The sequence below is a fragment of the Colobus angolensis genome, unplaced genomic scaffold, assembly GCF_000951035.1.
Source record: "Colobus angolensis palliatus isolate OR3802 unplaced genomic scaffold, Cang.pa_1.0 Scaffold46, whole genome shotgun sequence".
In the NCBI taxonomy this organism is placed as follows: Eukaryota; Metazoa; Chordata; class Mammalia; order Primates; family Cercopithecidae; genus Colobus; species Colobus angolensis.
This window is the reverse complement of record NW_012118043.1, coordinates 8,633,878-8,651,469: the sequence shown is the minus strand read 5'-3', so window position 1 is coordinate 8,651,469 and position 17,592 is coordinate 8,633,878. Positions and strand designations below refer to the sequence as shown.

At 41.2% G+C, this 17,592-nt stretch overlaps 1 protein-coding gene across 5 annotated transcripts in view; it reads left to right on the top strand.

The window, feature by feature from the left end:
• Positions 1 to 822: 822 nt before the first annotated feature.
• ARMC8 (armadillo repeat containing 8) overlaps positions 823 to 17,592 on the top strand; it is a 112,925-nt gene continuing 96,155 nt past the window's right edge. For 4 of the 5 annotated variants that reach the window (XM_011958146.1, XM_011958144.1, XM_011958145.1 and 1 more), the window contains exon 1: positions 823 to 1,170. Coding sequence is in view for 4 of the 5 variants with exons in the window: in XM_011958144.1 (XP_011813534.1) it covers positions 1,126 to 1,170 (45 nt within the window). In the remaining variant the exon portion in view is untranslated. Of the gene's footprint in view, positions 1,171 to 2,021; positions 2,098 to 17,592 lie in introns of all 5 variants that reach the window. The other variant, XM_011958143.1, reaches the window with a different exon arrangement.

The window sequence follows — 17,592 nt, the reverse complement described above, 5'->3', positions numbered from 1 at the left end:
CTGAATTAGGGTGTGGCTATAGAAATGGAAGGAATACAAGTAATGTTAATAGGCTAATTGCAACCCTACTGTGAAAACCTTACTGGTTGCAAGCAGTACGAATGCGAAACTTGTCCAACCAAGTCAAAGGCAGTGTTGCACACACACACACACACACACACACACACACACACAAAGTAGTAGAACAGCTGAATTAATCAACTATAATTAAAAGCATACTTCTACTTGGCTTCGGTTATCAGAGTGTTTTAGTGTGAAATATTTAGATATTTGCCCCCATTTTCCCCACTTAACTCAGAAGCTGGAGAAATATTAACACATATGTATAACGCTTTCCATGTTCTAGGTTTTTTCTGAGCGCTTCACATTTGTTGACTCCTTTATCCTCATTAACCTTTATTTTACAGATGAAGAAACTCAAAACATAAGGTTAGATAACTTGTCCAGGGTAAAGCAGCTGAGAAGTAGCTAGGAAGAAGCCCAAGCATTCTGGCTATTCTCAACACTACACCAGAATAAACGAGGCCGACACACAAGCTAAGGCAAGTCACACTTCTATATTGGATTGTGAAACAATCACTCTTATGGTTGACAAAGGTTCTGGGATCGCAATTTCCCCACCTATAAAATGGAGATAACGACGCCGGGAGTTTGGTGCAGAGAGAGAGAGAATGAATATAAAAGTGAACTTCAAACTATGTATGTGGTTCTACGTACTACTTTTTCCAAATATGAATACGGGAACCCACAAACTGCAATTTATCAGTCGGTAGAGCTCTTAGCGCCAGGGCGAGACTCCGCCTCTGGGGCCCCGCCCACCGCGAGCGGCAGGTGGGGCCGGCAGATCTTTGCGCATGCGGAAACCGCTGCCCGCTCCCACCTCTAAACCAGGCTCAGAGTAGCTGCTGTTTCTGAGAGAACGATTCGTAGGACAGCTCCTCACGCGATTCCCTTTTGCCCTTCTTCTGCGGGCCTTTCTGGTACTTGAGCGGTGTCCAGAGCGTGACCAGTTCTCGTCTATCCGGCTGTCTTTAGGGAGCGATGCCTAGCGTTGGCCAATAGTTGGCTGTCGAAAGTGCCGGTCCCCGCGCCGGCGCCTGCAGCAGCCGGGTGGGAAGGCTCAAGATGGCGTGCCTGTTGGAGACCCCAATCCGCATGAGCGTCCTTTCGGTGAGTGACCCGCTGCGGCCGCCCGCCCGCCCTCCAGGGAGCCCCATCCCGGTCTCCACCATTCCCCCAAGCGTGGTGTGCCTCCTGGGCACCACCCCCTGGGGTGGTCCCCGGCTCAGTCTTGGGCCAGGGAGTGAGCGAGGGTGGACAGGCGGGATAGACGGGCAGAGGGGACCCCGGCCGAGCCAAAGACGTTTCCAACTCCGGGAGCTCCTGCCGGTGCGGGTTTCCAGGATGGCGTCTGGCAGGCGGGGTAGCTGGGCTTACAGACAACTGGCCCGGCGGCGCGGCTTGGACTTTGCCAAGCGTTTCACTGAGCCTTCCTCTTAGCGATGCCGCTTCCCGGGGGCCGAGCGCTCTGCCTTGTGAAGCGCCGGGCTTGCAGCCGGCCTGGGAACGAAAGCCCACTCAGCTCTCCCGGGCTTTGGCAAGAAGAGGTGCAGGCTCCTTGGCCCCCATTTCCTCAGAGCTGCCAGGCCAAGTCTGTGCGACTTCTGTTGCGTCCCAGCACCTGGGCACCGGCTGAAGCTGTTTGCTTTTTGGCAATGGTGATTCGTATCAGCTGCGACTCTTCCTAGTGTGTGTGGTTATTTAAGCCCCTTTCCTCCGCTCTGCTCAGAGGTCGCGGCTCTGAGTCAAAGGAACTCTATGTTCCCTGTGCCTGGTATTCCGTTTTTCTTTAAGGGGAGTCAGACATTGAAGGGGGGAAAAGGGGGAGAGATTTCCCCATTGTTGAAAGAAGGGAACGTATTGACATGCGAGGAAGTAAAACCTGTTTTGTTTTTTTTAAAAAAAGTTTTTTTTAAAGAAAAAGACGACTTTCACCTTTCACTATGTTGCTCTTGAACCAGGACCAGGAATGAAAGTTACTGGGAGATAACTTCGAAGGATTTTGCAACAAATTCGAGCTGTCCGACTCTGAGAATGGTCAGTTTACCAATGGTTCATTTGCTATTGTTGGAAACAAGCAGGCAAATACTGATTGACCATCTTTTAGACTTGTGGAAGCCCGTCTGATACTGAGAGGGTAGTTGGATTATAAATGACTTGTCGGGTTCCTAGAGTCTTGTAACTACAACCGGTTTCCTTTCTCCGACTTGTCCCACAAACACTCACCTATCTGAAAGCACCTAGGACATTTGCTTATGATTCAGGGTTAGAGCAGTGTGGCAGACCTCAACCTTGAAAAGGCTTAAGTTGTCAGTACAATAATAATTTAATTTTGTGAGGCTGTCAACAGATTTTTCCCCCCGATCCATTTTAGCAGTCGTTTTTTCTTATTTTTTAAACTGCAACTAAGGAAATACCGTTTACCTAAGTATTAGATCAGATTAGCTTGTTACTCCATCACTGACTGTAATGCCCAGGAATATTTTGTGGGAGTGCAGGCTAATGACTTTTACCTCATTATGTTAAAAAAAAAAAAAAAAAAAGTGTGTCTTGGCTGTTCTCAGTTCCCCTTTAATTATGCATTTAGGTTTCATTTATTCGTCACTTCACCTGAAGCTTACTTTTTGGATGTTGTCACCTTGTGTAATGCATATGATTGAAAGTTTTCATTTGTTTCACTTCCTTGGTAAATAATATTTTCTGCTTATTCAAAAATTTCTTGAAGAGCATTTTCTATCAATACTTCTATTTACGATTTGCCTTTAACCCTAGTCTAATTAAGGGCTTTTTTTTGGGTGGAAGTAGGAGCTTTTGGATAAACGATTTAAAATGTTTAAATTCACTGATTTTACTAATTTAAAGTGAAACCTGTACCTTTCAAAGTACTACCCAGAGCACAACGTTTTGAAACGCAAACTAGAACAGAAAGTATTCATCAGAAATTATCTTGAATGGTTGATTCCTTTAATAAGCTACAATGTACCAGTTATGTACAAGCTCTGCATTGTATACCTTAGAGAATGCAAGGATGAGATCAGAAATGCGTTTAAGGAGCTCATAGTCTGAATGACGCTGTAACTTGATAAACATAGTTTCAGCAAAGAGGCCTTCAAGTTGTTTTAAAGGATTTCCATTTGAGTCTCTTTACACCTTCTCCTTGGGAGATCTCATTGATTTTCTTATAACCTTAACTGATCAGTTCACACATCTACATTGCCAACCTTGACTTTCTTCTACATCTAGTCTTGTATCTTAAATTGTGTGTGGATGACACCCATCGCTTCCAACAAAGCACATTCCTTCTCCTAAGGGGAATTAGTTACGACTTCCCAATTTCTGTTAATGGTATTATCTTTTACTGATGAGTCACTGTTAAACCTCCTGAATAATCTCTGGTTCTTCCTTCTTTCATCCCCCTATATCTATCAGTTGTTAAGCTCTGTTGCTTCTTTATTCTTAGTGTTTCTCATATCTTTCTGTTCCCATGACCGCCCTCATTCAGGACCTTGTTGTTTTGTGCCTGCACTACCACAGCGTCCTTTTAGTTATTTTTACTGTCTCTAGTGTCTTACTCTCTCAGTGCAAGTCCAATGTCTACGTTAATTTTACTAAAGAACTCTGCACAGCTGCTCCTCCGTTTCTTTTCTTTGTTGAGTTTATTTTGCCCAAAGGCCCAAGTTTATATTCAGCTTCAGAGTTGGGATTCTTTATTTTCTTCTTTATCTTCTTTTTTGTTTTTTGAGATGGAGTTTTGCTCTTGTTGCCCAGACTGTAGTGCAAGTGGCGCTATCTTGGCTCACTGCAACCTCCGCCTACTGAGTTCAAGAGATTCTCCTGCCTCAGCCTCCTGAGTAGCTGGAATTACAGGCACCCGCCACCATGCCCAGCTAATTTTTTGTATTTTTAGTAGAAACGGAGTCTCACCATGTTGGCCAGGCTGGTCTCGAACTCCTGACCTCAAATGATCCAGCCACCTTGGCTTCCCAAAGTGCTGGGATTACAGGCATGAGCCACAGCACCTGGCGGAGATTCTTTATCTTCTACATGAGCCTTCTATCCTTTATAAACTGGCTTTCTCAGATTAGAGTGATACAGGATTCTTCCAAACTCCAGTAAATCTTATTCTTCTTACTCATTTGTACATATGAATTTTAGCTTTGTATATATGTATTCTGTACATCTACTTTGAGCTTCTGCCATTTGCTGGGCAGGCATGGTGTTGAGTTTGAGAATACAGCCGTAAGCTACACAGACCTCTTTCCTTCTGGAAATGTCAGCCTAGTGGGAAAAATAAATATCAAATAATCACATAGTTTGTGAATGGTGATTAGTATTATGAATGAAGTATATAGGGTGCTGTTCAAACATGTCATAGAGGAAACTGATCTAATATGGAGGGCAATCAGAAGAACTAGGGAAGGTTTCCGTGAAGAAGTGACGCTGAGCTGAGAGTTCAAGGATAAATAAGTACTAACTAGAAAAAGTGAAAGAAGAAAAGCAAACAAGGCAAAGGGAACTGCTTTTGCAGAGGTCTTGAATAATACTCTGTCTTGTCATATTAGAGAGTAAATTAATTCAGAAGTAACACTTTGTCTTGCAAATCCTAGGTACTCAGTAACTGTTTGACTGAACTGTGTATTTTGGAGGATTGGACAAACTCTCCAGCCGTCTTTTAGACTGCACCGTGACCACCCCATCCGTCTTTGGTTTGCATTTAGCATTACAACATCACCCTTTTCAACAAATTCATAAATTTCTCCCATTTTTTCTATACTTTTGAATTATGTCTATTGCATTTTTAAAAACGTCTATTTTGAAATAATTATATAGATTCACAAGAAGTTGCAAAGATAGTACAGACAGGTCCATGTGTACATTTCACCCAGTTTCCCTCATAGGTTACATCTTATATAGTTACAATATCAAAACAAGGAAATTGATCTTGGTATAAGTATGTATCTATTTCTGTATCATTTTATCACATGTATATTTGTGTAACCATTACCACCACTGTCAAGATACAGAACTATTCTGTCACCACAAAGATCTCCCTCATAGTCCCTCTTTGTAGTCTCATGTACCCCGCCCCTCCCCCCATCAGATATCCCTAACTCCTGGCAACCACTAACCTGTTCTCCATCTCTATAATGTTATATGAGTGGAATCATACAGTATGTGACTTTTTGAGATTGGTTTTTGTCACTCAGCATAATACTTTTGAGATCCATCCACGTTGTTGCATGTATCAGTAGTTTGTTCCTTTTTATTGCTAAGTAGTATTTCATGGTGTGGATGTACCACAACTTGTTTAACCGTTCACCTGTTCGGCATTTTGGTTGCTTCTAGTTTTTGGCTAGTATAACGTAGTATGGACAATCATGTACAGGTTTGTGAGGACATAACTTTTCATATCTCTGAGTTAAATGCCCAGGAGTGCAATTGCAGAATCATATGGTAAATGCATGTTTAGTTTTAAAATAAACTGACAAGCTTTTCCAGAGTAGTGTGGTACCATTTTACATTTCTACCAGTAATGTATGAGACATTGTTTCTCTGCATCCTCATTGCCATTTGATACTATTATTTTTTTTTATTTTAGCTGTTTTACTAGATGTGTAGTAATATCTCATCATGGTCTTAATTTGCATTTCCCTAATGATTAATAATGTTGAGAATATTTTTATTTTTATTTTTATTTTTGAGACGGAATCTCGCTCTGTCGCCCAGGCAGGAGTGCAGTGGCGCGATCTTGGCTCACTGCAAGCTCCGCCTCCCGTGGTTCATGCCATTCTCCTGCCTCTGCCTCCCAAGTAGCTGGGACTACAGGCGCCTGCCCCCATGCCTAGCTCATTTTTTGTGTTTTTAGTAGAGACAGAGTTTCACTGTGTTAGCCGGGATGGTCTCAATCTCCTGACCTCGTGATCTACCTGCCTCAGCCTCCCAAAGTGCTGGGATTACAGCCTTATGTATCCTTTTGAGACAGTCTTGCACTGTCACCCAGGCTGGAGTGCAGTGGCGTGATCTCAGTTCACTGCAACCTCTGTCTCCTGGGCTCAAGCAATCCTGTCTCAGCCTCCCAAGTGGCAGGACTACAGGCGTGTGCCACCATGTCTGGCCATGTATAGATGGGGTTTCACCATGTTTCTCAGGCTGGTCTCGAACTCCTAAGTGTAAGCCATACTCCCGCCTCAGCCTTTCAAAGTATTGGGGTTACCGGTGTGAGCCACTGCACCTGGCCTGAAAATCTTCCTTATTTGCCATCCATATTTTCTCTTTGGTGAAATATTTCTTTGTGTCCTTTTGCCCACTTTCTAATTGGAGTGTTTGCTTCTTTACTGTGGTGTTTTAAAAGCTCTTTGTATGTTTGTTTGTTTTTTAAATTTTTTTTATTTTTGAGATGCATTTCACTCTTGTTGGCAAGGCTGGAGTGTGATGGCTCAGTCAACTTACTGCAGCCTTCGCCTCCCAGGTTCAAGCGATTCTCCTATCTCAGCCTCCCAGGTGGCTGGGATTACAGACACCCGCCATCACGCCTGGCTAATTTTTGTATTTTTAGTAGAGATGGGGTTTTACCATGTTAGGCTGGTCTCGAACTCCTGACCTCAGGCAGTCCTCCCATCTCAGCCTCCCAAAGTGCTGAGATTACAGGTGTGAGCCACTGCGCCAGGCTTATTTTATTTTTTGAGACAGAGTTTTGCTGTGTCACCTGGGCTGGAGTGCAGTGATGTGATCTCAGCTCACTGCAACCTCTGCCTCCTAGGCTCAGATTCTCGGGCCTCTGCCTCCCAAATAGCTGAGATTACAGGCGTGCACCACTATGCCCAGCTAATTTTTTGTGTGTATTTTTTGTAAAGATGGAGTTTCGCCATGTTGGCCAGGCTGGTCTCAATCTCCTGGCCTCAGGTGATCTGCCCACCTTGGCCTCCCAAAGTGTTGAGATTACAGGCGTGAGCCACCGTCCCCAGCCACAAGCTCTTTACATGTTTTAAATATGAGCCCTTTGTAAGATAAGTATTTGCAGATATTTTCTTCTAATCTATAACTGGCCTTTTCATCCTCTTAACCACAGTTTAAGATGAACCTTGATCTCATACCTTATACAAAAAGTAACTCAAAATGGATCATAGATTTTATCATAAAATCAAACTTTTAGAATAAAACAGGAGAAAATCTGCAGAACCTTGGGCTTGGTGAAGAACTTTTAAATATAACACCAAATGCATTACTTATTAAAAAATTAATTGGACTTTATCAAAATGAAAACTTACGCTCTGTGAAAGACCCTGTTAAAAGATGGTTGCTTTTAATTTTGGTCATTTTGTAATGGTAGAGAGGTAAGGCAACAAATTGTCTTTGAATCGTTTTGTAGTCTATTATAAACAGCTGAGGCACTTGTTGACTTTTGTCTTCTTTACAATCCTTTCCCAGTGCTGTTACGTCTTTTGTTTTTTTTTGGAGACAGAGTCTCGCTCTGTAGCCCAGGCTGGAGTGCAGTGGCGCGATTTCGGCTCACTGCAACCTCCGCCTCCTGAGTTCATGCCATTCTCCTGCCTCAGCCTCCTGAGTAGATGGGACTACAGGTGCCCGCCACCACACCCGGCGAATTTTTTTGTATTTTTAGCAGAGAAGGGGTTTTACGGTGTTAATCAGGGTGTTCTCGGTCTCCTGACCTCACGATCTGCTTGCCTTGGCCTCCCAAAGTGCTGGGATTACAGGTGTGAGCCACTGCGCCCAGCCACCAGTATGTTTTTTTTTTTTTGACAAGCAGCTGTTAGAACTATATAGCGTATTCCAAGTCTGGATATTCCTTCATTTTGTTCTGTTCTTTACAATTATAAGCATATTGTTGGCCTTGCCTATAGCTACTTAATGATTTATTCTCTTACATCAATAACTGGCAATAATTAGGAAAAAAAATTGCTGTGAAGTTGAACCTACTATCCTGTAAACAAAAATTTGGCCTCCCTAGGTTTTTAGTAATAAATGCAAAATAAAATCTGTAGAGCACATTTTAAAGTTTGCCATTAGTTTACAAAGCATTAATAAGCACAGGGTATGTCAGTAGGTTGTCCTAAAATAAATTCATCAATGAATTGCCAGGAACAGTGGCTCACGCCTGTAATCCCAGCACTTTGGGAGGCTTAGGCAGGCGGATCACCCAAGATCAGGAGTTCGAGACCAGCCTGACCAACATGGTGAAACCTTGTCTCTCCTAAAAACATGGTGACGGGCGCCTGTAATCCAGCTACTCCGGAGGCTGAAGCACGATAGTCACTTGAAACCTACTGGGAGGTGGAGGTTGCAGTGAGTCGAGATTGTGCCATTGCACTCCAGTCTGGGTGACAAGAGCAAAACTCTGTCTCAAAAAAATAAAAATAAATTCACCAATGAATCAATGTGAACTTTCTAATCTTCAGTGGCAGTGTGTGAAAAATGAGAGGTGCTCGTTGTATGTTTCTGGACATCTTGCTGTGTATTTAAGGAAAGACTGCCACCTAAATTCAGATAGTGCATGTTCAGAAAGTCTTTTAAACTCTGTAAAGAATCAAGCACATTTATGTAGGGTCTTCAGATTTTACTTTTGAGACCTAGCCTTCTTATCACCTCCTATTCTCACTAAATTTTAAAATACTGTCAGCAGACAGGAATGTCAGTGATTCTGACTTGTATGTTTTTCAATTCTGATTTGGCATTTGTTTTTGCAGTACCATCTGTCCTATTGACTTCTGGGTAAAAATATGGTATTACATGAAAAAACAAAGCTCCTGTTATTCTCTGGAAATTGAAGAGCAGCTGCCTTCACTGGACAGTACTATGATCCCTGGGACTGTTGAGATAGAAATTAAAGGTATTCCAAATAAGAGTAGTTTTAGAGAAATAGCCCCCCACTCCCGCCACTTGTCGTTTTGTTGAAGAAAAACTGTTTTGACACATTCCATAATTTCAGAAGAATGAAGAGTTACATTCTCTAGCATATTCATAATGTAGGTATTAGAGGAAGGAGGAATGATGAAACATGTTAGGCTTTATATTAAAAATAAAAAGTTGGCCAGGCGCGGTGGCTCAATCCTGTAATCCCAGCATTTTGGGAGGCCGAGACGGGTGGATCACGAGGTCAGGAGATCGAGACCATCCTGGCTAACACGGTGAAACCCCGTCTCTACTAAAAAATACAAAAAACTAGCCAGGTGAGGTAGCAGGCGCCTGTAGTCCCAGCTACTCGGGAGGCTGAGGCAGGAGAATGGCGTGAACCTGGGAGGCGGAGCTTACAGTGAGCTGAGATCCAGCCACTGCGCTCCAGCCTGGGCGACAGAACGACACCCCGTCTCAAAAAAAAAAAAAAAAAAAAAAAAAAAAAAAAAAAAAGTTGTGGTCCAATGGGAAGTTTTCAGCCTATAAGATCTATTAATATTGGGAGGTCTTTACCACCTGGAAAGTGGTTATTGAACACATGCTTCTTTTGCCTTAGGGGTGTTTTTAAGAATTTCTTAGGCTTTCAGAAAGCTAATGGTGATTGATGGGATAAGGGAGACTAAGGAAAAGGAAAGAGTCATGATGATCATTATAATCAGGCATGATTCACAGGATTTATGCCTTTTTGGCCAGGTGGTATCATCTTCTGAGATGGTAAGAATTAGGAGAGGAATATGTTACAGTAGTAAGTAGGAAAATGAGTTTCATTTTGGACATGCCAAATTTGTAGTCAGTTGGATATAAAGGTTGAGTGCCTAAATCTGGGATAGTGATCATTATTTTGGCATCATCATTGTATTGATCTCAGGTTCTTAGCTGTTTAAGGATGAGAATCTCAACACCTGCTTTCCCAGGAGAACATACATATGCCTAAATAGTTGCATAATTTCTAGAGATTGCTGGATTCACTGAAACCCACAAGTCACTCCAGAATTAACTTCTTTACTTGTCCCAGTGTGAGTCAAGAAAACATAGTAAAAGCCAGGTGCGGTGGCTCATGCCTGTAATCCCAGCACTTTGGGAGACCGAGGCAGGTAGATCACCTGAGGTCAGGAGTTCAAGACTAGTCTGACTAACATGGTGAAACCCTGTTTCTACTAAAAATACGAAAAATTAGCAGGTGTGGTGGCGCGCACCTGTAATCCCAGCTACTTGGGAGGCTGAGGCAGGAGACTTGCTTGAACCCAGGAGACGGAGATTGCAGTGAGATGAGATCGCACTATTGCACTCCAGCTTGGGCAACAAGAGTGAAACTCCATCCCCAAAAAAAAAAAAAGCAAAATTTAAAATCATTTAAAATCATTTTGGAATGGTAAATAGTGTAGCAATAAGGTATTAAAACTCATGAGCTATTATATGTGAGAATTATTTCCGAGGAGCTGTAATTTTTTACCCAGAATATGCCAGTAATCTCCCAGAAGGTGTAGTTTGTCCACAGAAAGGGCTTTGTGTAGCAGGCCTGGGATGCAAAGCTGGGCTATCTGGATATCCAAACAAACTACAAAGTAAGGTGATTGTGGGTCTGGGCACAGGCAAAGTGAAAGAGACAGATTCGGGGTGGCCTGTGATATGCCATGATTGTCACAGGCCACAGTGTGGGTGACCGGTCAGATACATCTTGAGCAGCCCTGTAATAGGAAAGCGAATGCACCAGCTGCTGCAAGTGATGGGCTGAGTCTGAGGCAAGCACCATGGATAGCTCCAAGGCAAGGCTATTACTGCCTCTAAGAATCTGAAGCAAATAAAGCCCTTTTTATCAGGAAGGCATCTGGCCTGTCTGGACAATACTACTTCGAAGGTATGCCATGAAAGATGATACCCAGGATCTCCGAGTAATTACCTGACAGCAATTTTGAAGAATAATTTCAACTATTCTTATGGGCCAGGATAACACCTCACCCATATCTGAATAGCCTCACTTTGTTATGTCACGATTGAGAAGCTGTCATTTAAATACATCCTAGTGGACTTCTTGGGCCATCTTATCACCTTGGGAGGCATATAAATGAACCTCAACCAATCCAGAGGATATCTCAGTCTTTGTAAAACTCCTCATCATTTTTGTAACTTTGCATGTGCTTTCCAGAGATAGTTCTTGCTCCCTTGGACTTTCAGATTATGCTATCTCACACCATGGGTTCTTAGCTCATTTACTCTATCCAGAAATATCTTTTACTGACCCTCAGTTTAGGCATTCTCATCTACAGTGAAGAGTAAATAAATTGAATTTAATAGTGAGAAGAAACGTTAAAGATCTTATAGACTCAGATAGCTCTTTATGATTTGTACCATACTTTAAAAGGGTAAACATCATAGTACTTGATTAGAAGCATGAATGCAAAATTACTTTCACTCTTGTGACCATCAGTCATTTTATGGCAATGTTTAATAGTTTACAAGGGCAATGAGAATGCATTATCACATTAAAAACTCACTACAGAGCCAGATGTGCTGTACACCTGTAGTCCCAGCTCCTCAGTAGGCTGAAGCTGGAGGATTACTTGAGTCTGTGAGTTTGAGGTTTGAGACCAGCCTGTGCAGCATAGCAAAACCCTGTCTCTGGGGGGCAAAAGCCAAACAAGCAAAAAAAACTCCAGGAAAAGTAAAGGCTGTTCTTCATACCCCTTTTAATCTAACTGTGCCCTGGCTTTTCTGTTATGAAAAAAGAAAATCCCTCTTTGTTCGAGTATAAAATCATGGAATCTTTTCTTGGAAGAAACCTGCAGATAATCTTTAGTTCATTCTTGTCTTTTTTTTTTTTTTTTTTTTTTTTGAGACGGAGTCTCGCTCTGTCACCCAGGCTGGAGTGCTGTGGCTGGATCTCGGCTCACTGCAACCTCCGCCTCCCGGGTTCAAGCCATTCTCCTGCCTCAGCCTCCCGAGTAGCTGGGACTACAGTACAGGCGCCCGCCACCTCGCCCTATTTTTTTTGTAGTTTTTAGTAGAGACGGGGTTTCACCATGTTAGCCAGGATGGTCTCGATCTCCTGACCTCGTGATCGCCCGTCTCGGCCTCCCAAAGTGCTGGGATTACAGGCTTGAGCCACCACGCCCGGCATTCTTGTCATTTTTTATCGAGGAAAACTGAAAACTGGAGAGGCCGGGTTGCCAACTGTAATATAAAGTATCAGAGTCAGATCTCCAAACTCGCACTTTTTAAAAACAAAATTGTGTGTATAGCCTTATATTGTATATTCTTTATTATTATTATTATTATTATTTTGAGACAGATTCTCGCTTTTGTCACCCAGGCTAGAGTGCAGTGGCATGATCTCAGCTCACTGCAACCTCTGCCTCCCAGGTTCAAGCTATTCTCCTGCCTCAGCCTCTCAAGTAGCTGGGACTACAGGCTCCCACCACCACAACCAGCTTATTTTTTGTATTTTTAGTAGAGACAGGGTTTCACCGTGTTAGCCAGGGCGATCTGTATCTCCTGACCTTGTGATCTGCCTGCTTCGGCCTCCCAAAGTGCTGGGATTACAGGCGTGAGTCGCTGTGCCCGACCACATAGCCTTGCATTTTAGAGTTTTATTTGATAAGCAGTGATTAATTTACTGTTTATTTTTAATAAATTAACATGTGAAGTCTGTTTTTTGGTCTTTACTGAGAATTCAGGCTTACCTCTTATGCTCTACGAGTATATTAAATTTTAAAAATATATATTTTAGTGTTTTTATGATTGTGTTTGTGAAATTAAAGTAGATTCCATTCTAGGAATCTCAGTTGCCATAATATGTTACATTCTACACTAATGAGGCCCAGATACACTGTGAAATAACATTTTAGAAACTTTCCAAAGTTACTAGAGGCTACAGAAATGCAGAGCTTTGATTAATCTTGGGAGGGAGGATGCAGTGAAACTTGACATACCAAATAATGAATAAGGATAAAGTTGGTTACAAAAATAGTACACGAGGGGTCTTTAAAAGGAATTGAATGTTTTAAATCTCATCATGTTCTAATGGGGCTAGAAGTTTGCCAGAATACAAAGAGCAAAACAAAATAAAACCAAAAAGTCTACATCAAAATCTTGGGTTTTGGGTAGTATTTGGGTATTTTCTTCTACTTTTTTTTCTCCTTTTGGAGAGAAATTGGAATGTAGGAATTTTGGAATACCTAGGAAGGACATGATAACTGTTTGCAAGTCAAAGGTATGTCTTTGTTGATACTGTTACCCTTTTTTGTTCCAAGTAGAGGCAGATTTTTTCCCCTCAAGATTAGGAAAGAATTGCCTAACAATGTTTTGTCTAATAGTGAAATTAACTTTGGCAGTGAAATAGTACACATCACCAGAACTCTTCAGGCAGCAGTTAGACAGTTATGTTTTGTGTCTTTCATGGTTTCATGAGAACGCATCTAGAACAAAGGGGAAGTCATGTTGTTTGAAATTGAAGCACAATTTAGTAAAATATTGCTTTTAAAGTACTGGTGTCTGATATTCTGGATTGTGGCAGTTCTAATCTCTCTAGGAACAAGTACAAATACATTGTCACTGAGCTTTAAAATGAATAATTGAGAATTTGTGATCTGAGCAGCGTACTTATTTGGCATTTAGTAAATTGTCACAGTGACAGAAGGAAGTATTTTTTGAACTGAGGGTTTTGGAGGTATCAGAAAATCAAATTTTGGTTTCACATTGTTTTAGGAATAGAAAGAGGTTCTGGGGCTCCCACTTGACCGGAAGGTTGAGTTGTTTCAGTTTGTGGTTTCCTAACCCTATCAGACTCACACACTCTACTTATAATAGATATTTTGTGGCACTTTTTTGACTATCTTGAAGTGGCATTCATAGATAAGTTAACTGTACTCACATGTAACTTTTAAAAAGTTGACATAATGCCCCAACTGTAATAAAGGAGAAAGACATGAAGCTAATTTATAATATTATTTAAACCTGTAAATACTCAGGTCCTACTATACCAGAAGTAATAAAGTAACAGTATATTCGTAAATATACATAGTTTTGTTGTGAATGTACAGTTACACTGCAGAATGATATAGATGTGTTGTAGTGTTTACTTAAATACAATAAATGATGTTTTTGTGTGACTTTCTGAAATGAATGACTTTTGGTAAAATTCCTACCAGGACAAAATACCACTTTTTCTTTATTCACATGAATTACATTCTTGGAAAATCGATTGTACATTAAAATGGTACAAAACATACTTTTGTGTTTATATGTAAAATGGAATTCAATTCTAGGTTTTTTGCCTACATAACTAGACAGTGGAAAGCTGGGGGATGTATGCCTGTTGTCCCAGCACATCTAGCATCTTTAGTCTTTGCCCACTGTGTATCAGTAGCATTTGCTGTCATTGTGACAGCCAAAATCATGTTTCAGACTTACAAAATGGATCCTGATTAGAACTGCTGAGAGCATGGGGCTTTCTGAGTGATGTGTGTGTCTTAGCATACACTCTTCCCTTTCTCACCTCCACTTCCACCTCCCCTCCAGTGTGTGACAGTGTGTAGTATAAGGACTTGGAAACAAAATGTGCTGTTAAACATTTTTTCCGTGCTGTATCTAGCCCTTAATATATGATATCACTTATTTATTATGTTTATTGCTTTTTCTCTTTCTCCCTTTGTTAAAATGTACACTCTTCAATGGGCTTTTATTTATTTATTTATTTTTTGAGATGGAGTCTCCCTCTGTTACCTAGGCTGAAGTGCAGTGGCGTGATCTCGGCTCACTGTACCCTCCACCTCCTGGGTTCAAACGGTTCTCCTGCCTCAGCTTCCCCAGTAGCTGGGATTATAGGTGCATACCACCATGCCCAGCTAATTTTGTATTTTTAGTAGAGACTGGGTTTCATCATGTTGGCCAGGCTGGTCTTGAACTCCTGACCTCAGGTAATCCACCCACCTCAGCCTACCAAAGTGCTGGGATTACAGGCATGAGCCATGCCCGGCCTTTTTTTTTTTTTTTTTTTTTTTTGTTGTTAATGTTAGTTGCCTAGAATAGGACCTGCATAGCTGTTTAAATATTTGTTGACCAACTCAGTTAAAAAATATACTTCAGCATTATTTTGTGTTCTCAACTGTATACTGTATCATCATAATACTAAATTACGTTTTCTCAAATACCTTTTTGCTTTAGAGCTCTTGCATGTGTTGTGCTCTCTACCTAGAGTCCTTGTCTTCTCCCACTCCTTTTTTTTTTTTTTCCCGAGACCAAGTCTTGCTCTGTCGCCAGGCTGGAGTGCAGTGGCGCACTCTTGGCTCACTGCAACCTCCGCCTCCCGGGTTCAAGCGATTCTCCTGCCTCAGCCTCCCAAGTAGCTGGCGTTACAGACACACGCCACCACACCCAGCTAATTTTTGTATTTTTAGTAGAGACGGTGTTTCGCCGTATTGGTCAGGTTGGTCTTGAACTCCTGACCTCACTATCGGCCCTGGCCTCAGTCTCCCAAAGTGCTGGGATTACAGGCGTGAGCCACTGCGCCCGACCTCCCCCCTCCCTTTTTCACCTGGCAGATTAATATTAGTCTTTCAGATTACTCATCCTTACTTCTCAGAGATTATTTTCCATCTTGTCCCTAACTTCAACGATATCTTCAATTTTCTTTTTACATTGTGTTTACTTTTATGATTACGCTAAATCACTTTAGTGTGGTTATACTTGTAACTTGCTTGTTTACATGGTGTTTCCTTTCTGTACTACGAAACCCTGAGGGTAAGGAACTCCATTTACAACCAGAACATGGCATAATTCCTGGTAAATTAATGATGCAATTCGAGTTTCATTTAAAATCAAATTTTTGTAGAGTTCAAACATCCTATTTTTGTGTTTGTTTCTTTCATCTCTTCCCAAACCAGGATTTTCTCTCACAATGCCGAATTATGAACAGTTTATCTTGAAGTTCCTAGTAGTTTGTGGATTAATTGACATATTAAATTTTGATTAGCAACCACTAGTTTAAACATTTATTTTGTCTAGGGTCAGAATACCTCATTGGGAATTGTAATGCTATTTTAATTTCTAAACAGCAAATGAATTAAATGAATAAGTAGATATGAAAATGAACTAGAACATACTAAACAAGTATATTTGGTTTTTGCTAAGTATTTAGCTTAGTTTGAGAGTAAGCTGCTATCAGTTGAGGATGGGTATCTTTGAATAATTTAGCTTTAACCATGAATGTGAATAACTAAGAGGACTATTAGTACACTTGTCAAAGCAAATTACCCTCTTTGTACAGAAATAGAATTACCCTGAAAATCGGTATTTCAGGATACTTTTACAGTTTACAAGGGGTTTTCTGTGTGATACCTCATTTAAGGCACACTCTGAGACATGTGATAGCATCATCATTCTATAATTGAAGAAACAGTCTCAAATTTTACCTTTTTCCAAAGTTGCATAGCTAGTGAGTGGTAAAACTAAAATTCATACCTAAGTCTTCAAATACCAAATTATTTGTTCTTTCTACTACATGATGTCTGAGTATGTTAGAAATAAAGAACACTATATTTTAATAAAATATACACAGAGCAAGACTTTATTGAAATAAGTTTGGTATTTTCCTATTAGTCTTCAAATTTTTATTCTTCATTGTCTAATAAAATAATAGTTTTACCCTAAAACTTGAGTTGAACATTTATTTTTCCTATTTTTTGAGTTAAATCCTATTCATGACGAGTCTGGGGTTTAAACCCTTCCTGAATAAGTTTTTTTCAAAAAGGCAATGGTTTAAATTCACTGTAGTCATGGGTAGTTTATTCAGAGGGACAATCAGAACCTGTTCTAGTTTGCCTTTTTAGGACATCTAACTAGTTTCCTGAGCTATCTATAAGTTTTTCCACTTTTCTTTTGCAATTTTATTTTATTTTATTTTTTTGAGACGGAGTCTCGCTCTGTCACCCAGGCTGGAGTGCAGTGGTGCAATCTCAGCTCACTGCAAGCTCCGCCTCCCAGGTTCACGCCATTCTCCTGCCTATAGTCTCCGTCCAGTAATTGGGCCTATAGGCACCTGCCACAATGCCCGGCTAATTTTTGTATTCTTAGTAGAGACTGGGTTTCACTGTATTAGCCAGGATGGTCTCGATCTCCTGACCTCATGATCCGCCCGTCTTGGCCTCCCAAAGTGCTGGGATTACAGGTGTGAGCCACCATGCCCGTCTTTTGCACTATTAAAGACAAACAAAAGGTGGGATTATACAGCTTAATTTGTCTCCAACAATCTTATTTTATGCGTCTTATTCTGTGACAGTTATTAATGACGCCCTCTTTCACTCTTAAAATTATCCTGATTTGGATGATAAATTTAAAGGCCTATAAGTTATCTATTGCTGTGTAACAAATTGCCCCAAAACTTAGCTGCTTAAAACATTTATTATCTTAGTTTCTGTAGGTTAGTAATACCAGTGTGGCCTAGTTGGTGCCTGTGGCCCAAGATCTCTTATGTGATTGCAGTCAGGGTGTCAGCAGGAGTCACAGTGTCATCTGAGGGCTCAGTTCAGAGAGAATTCAGTTTTAAGCTCACTCATGTGGTTGTTGGCAGGTTTTAGTTCCATGCCATGTGGGCCTCTCCACAGGGCAACTCCACAGCCTGAC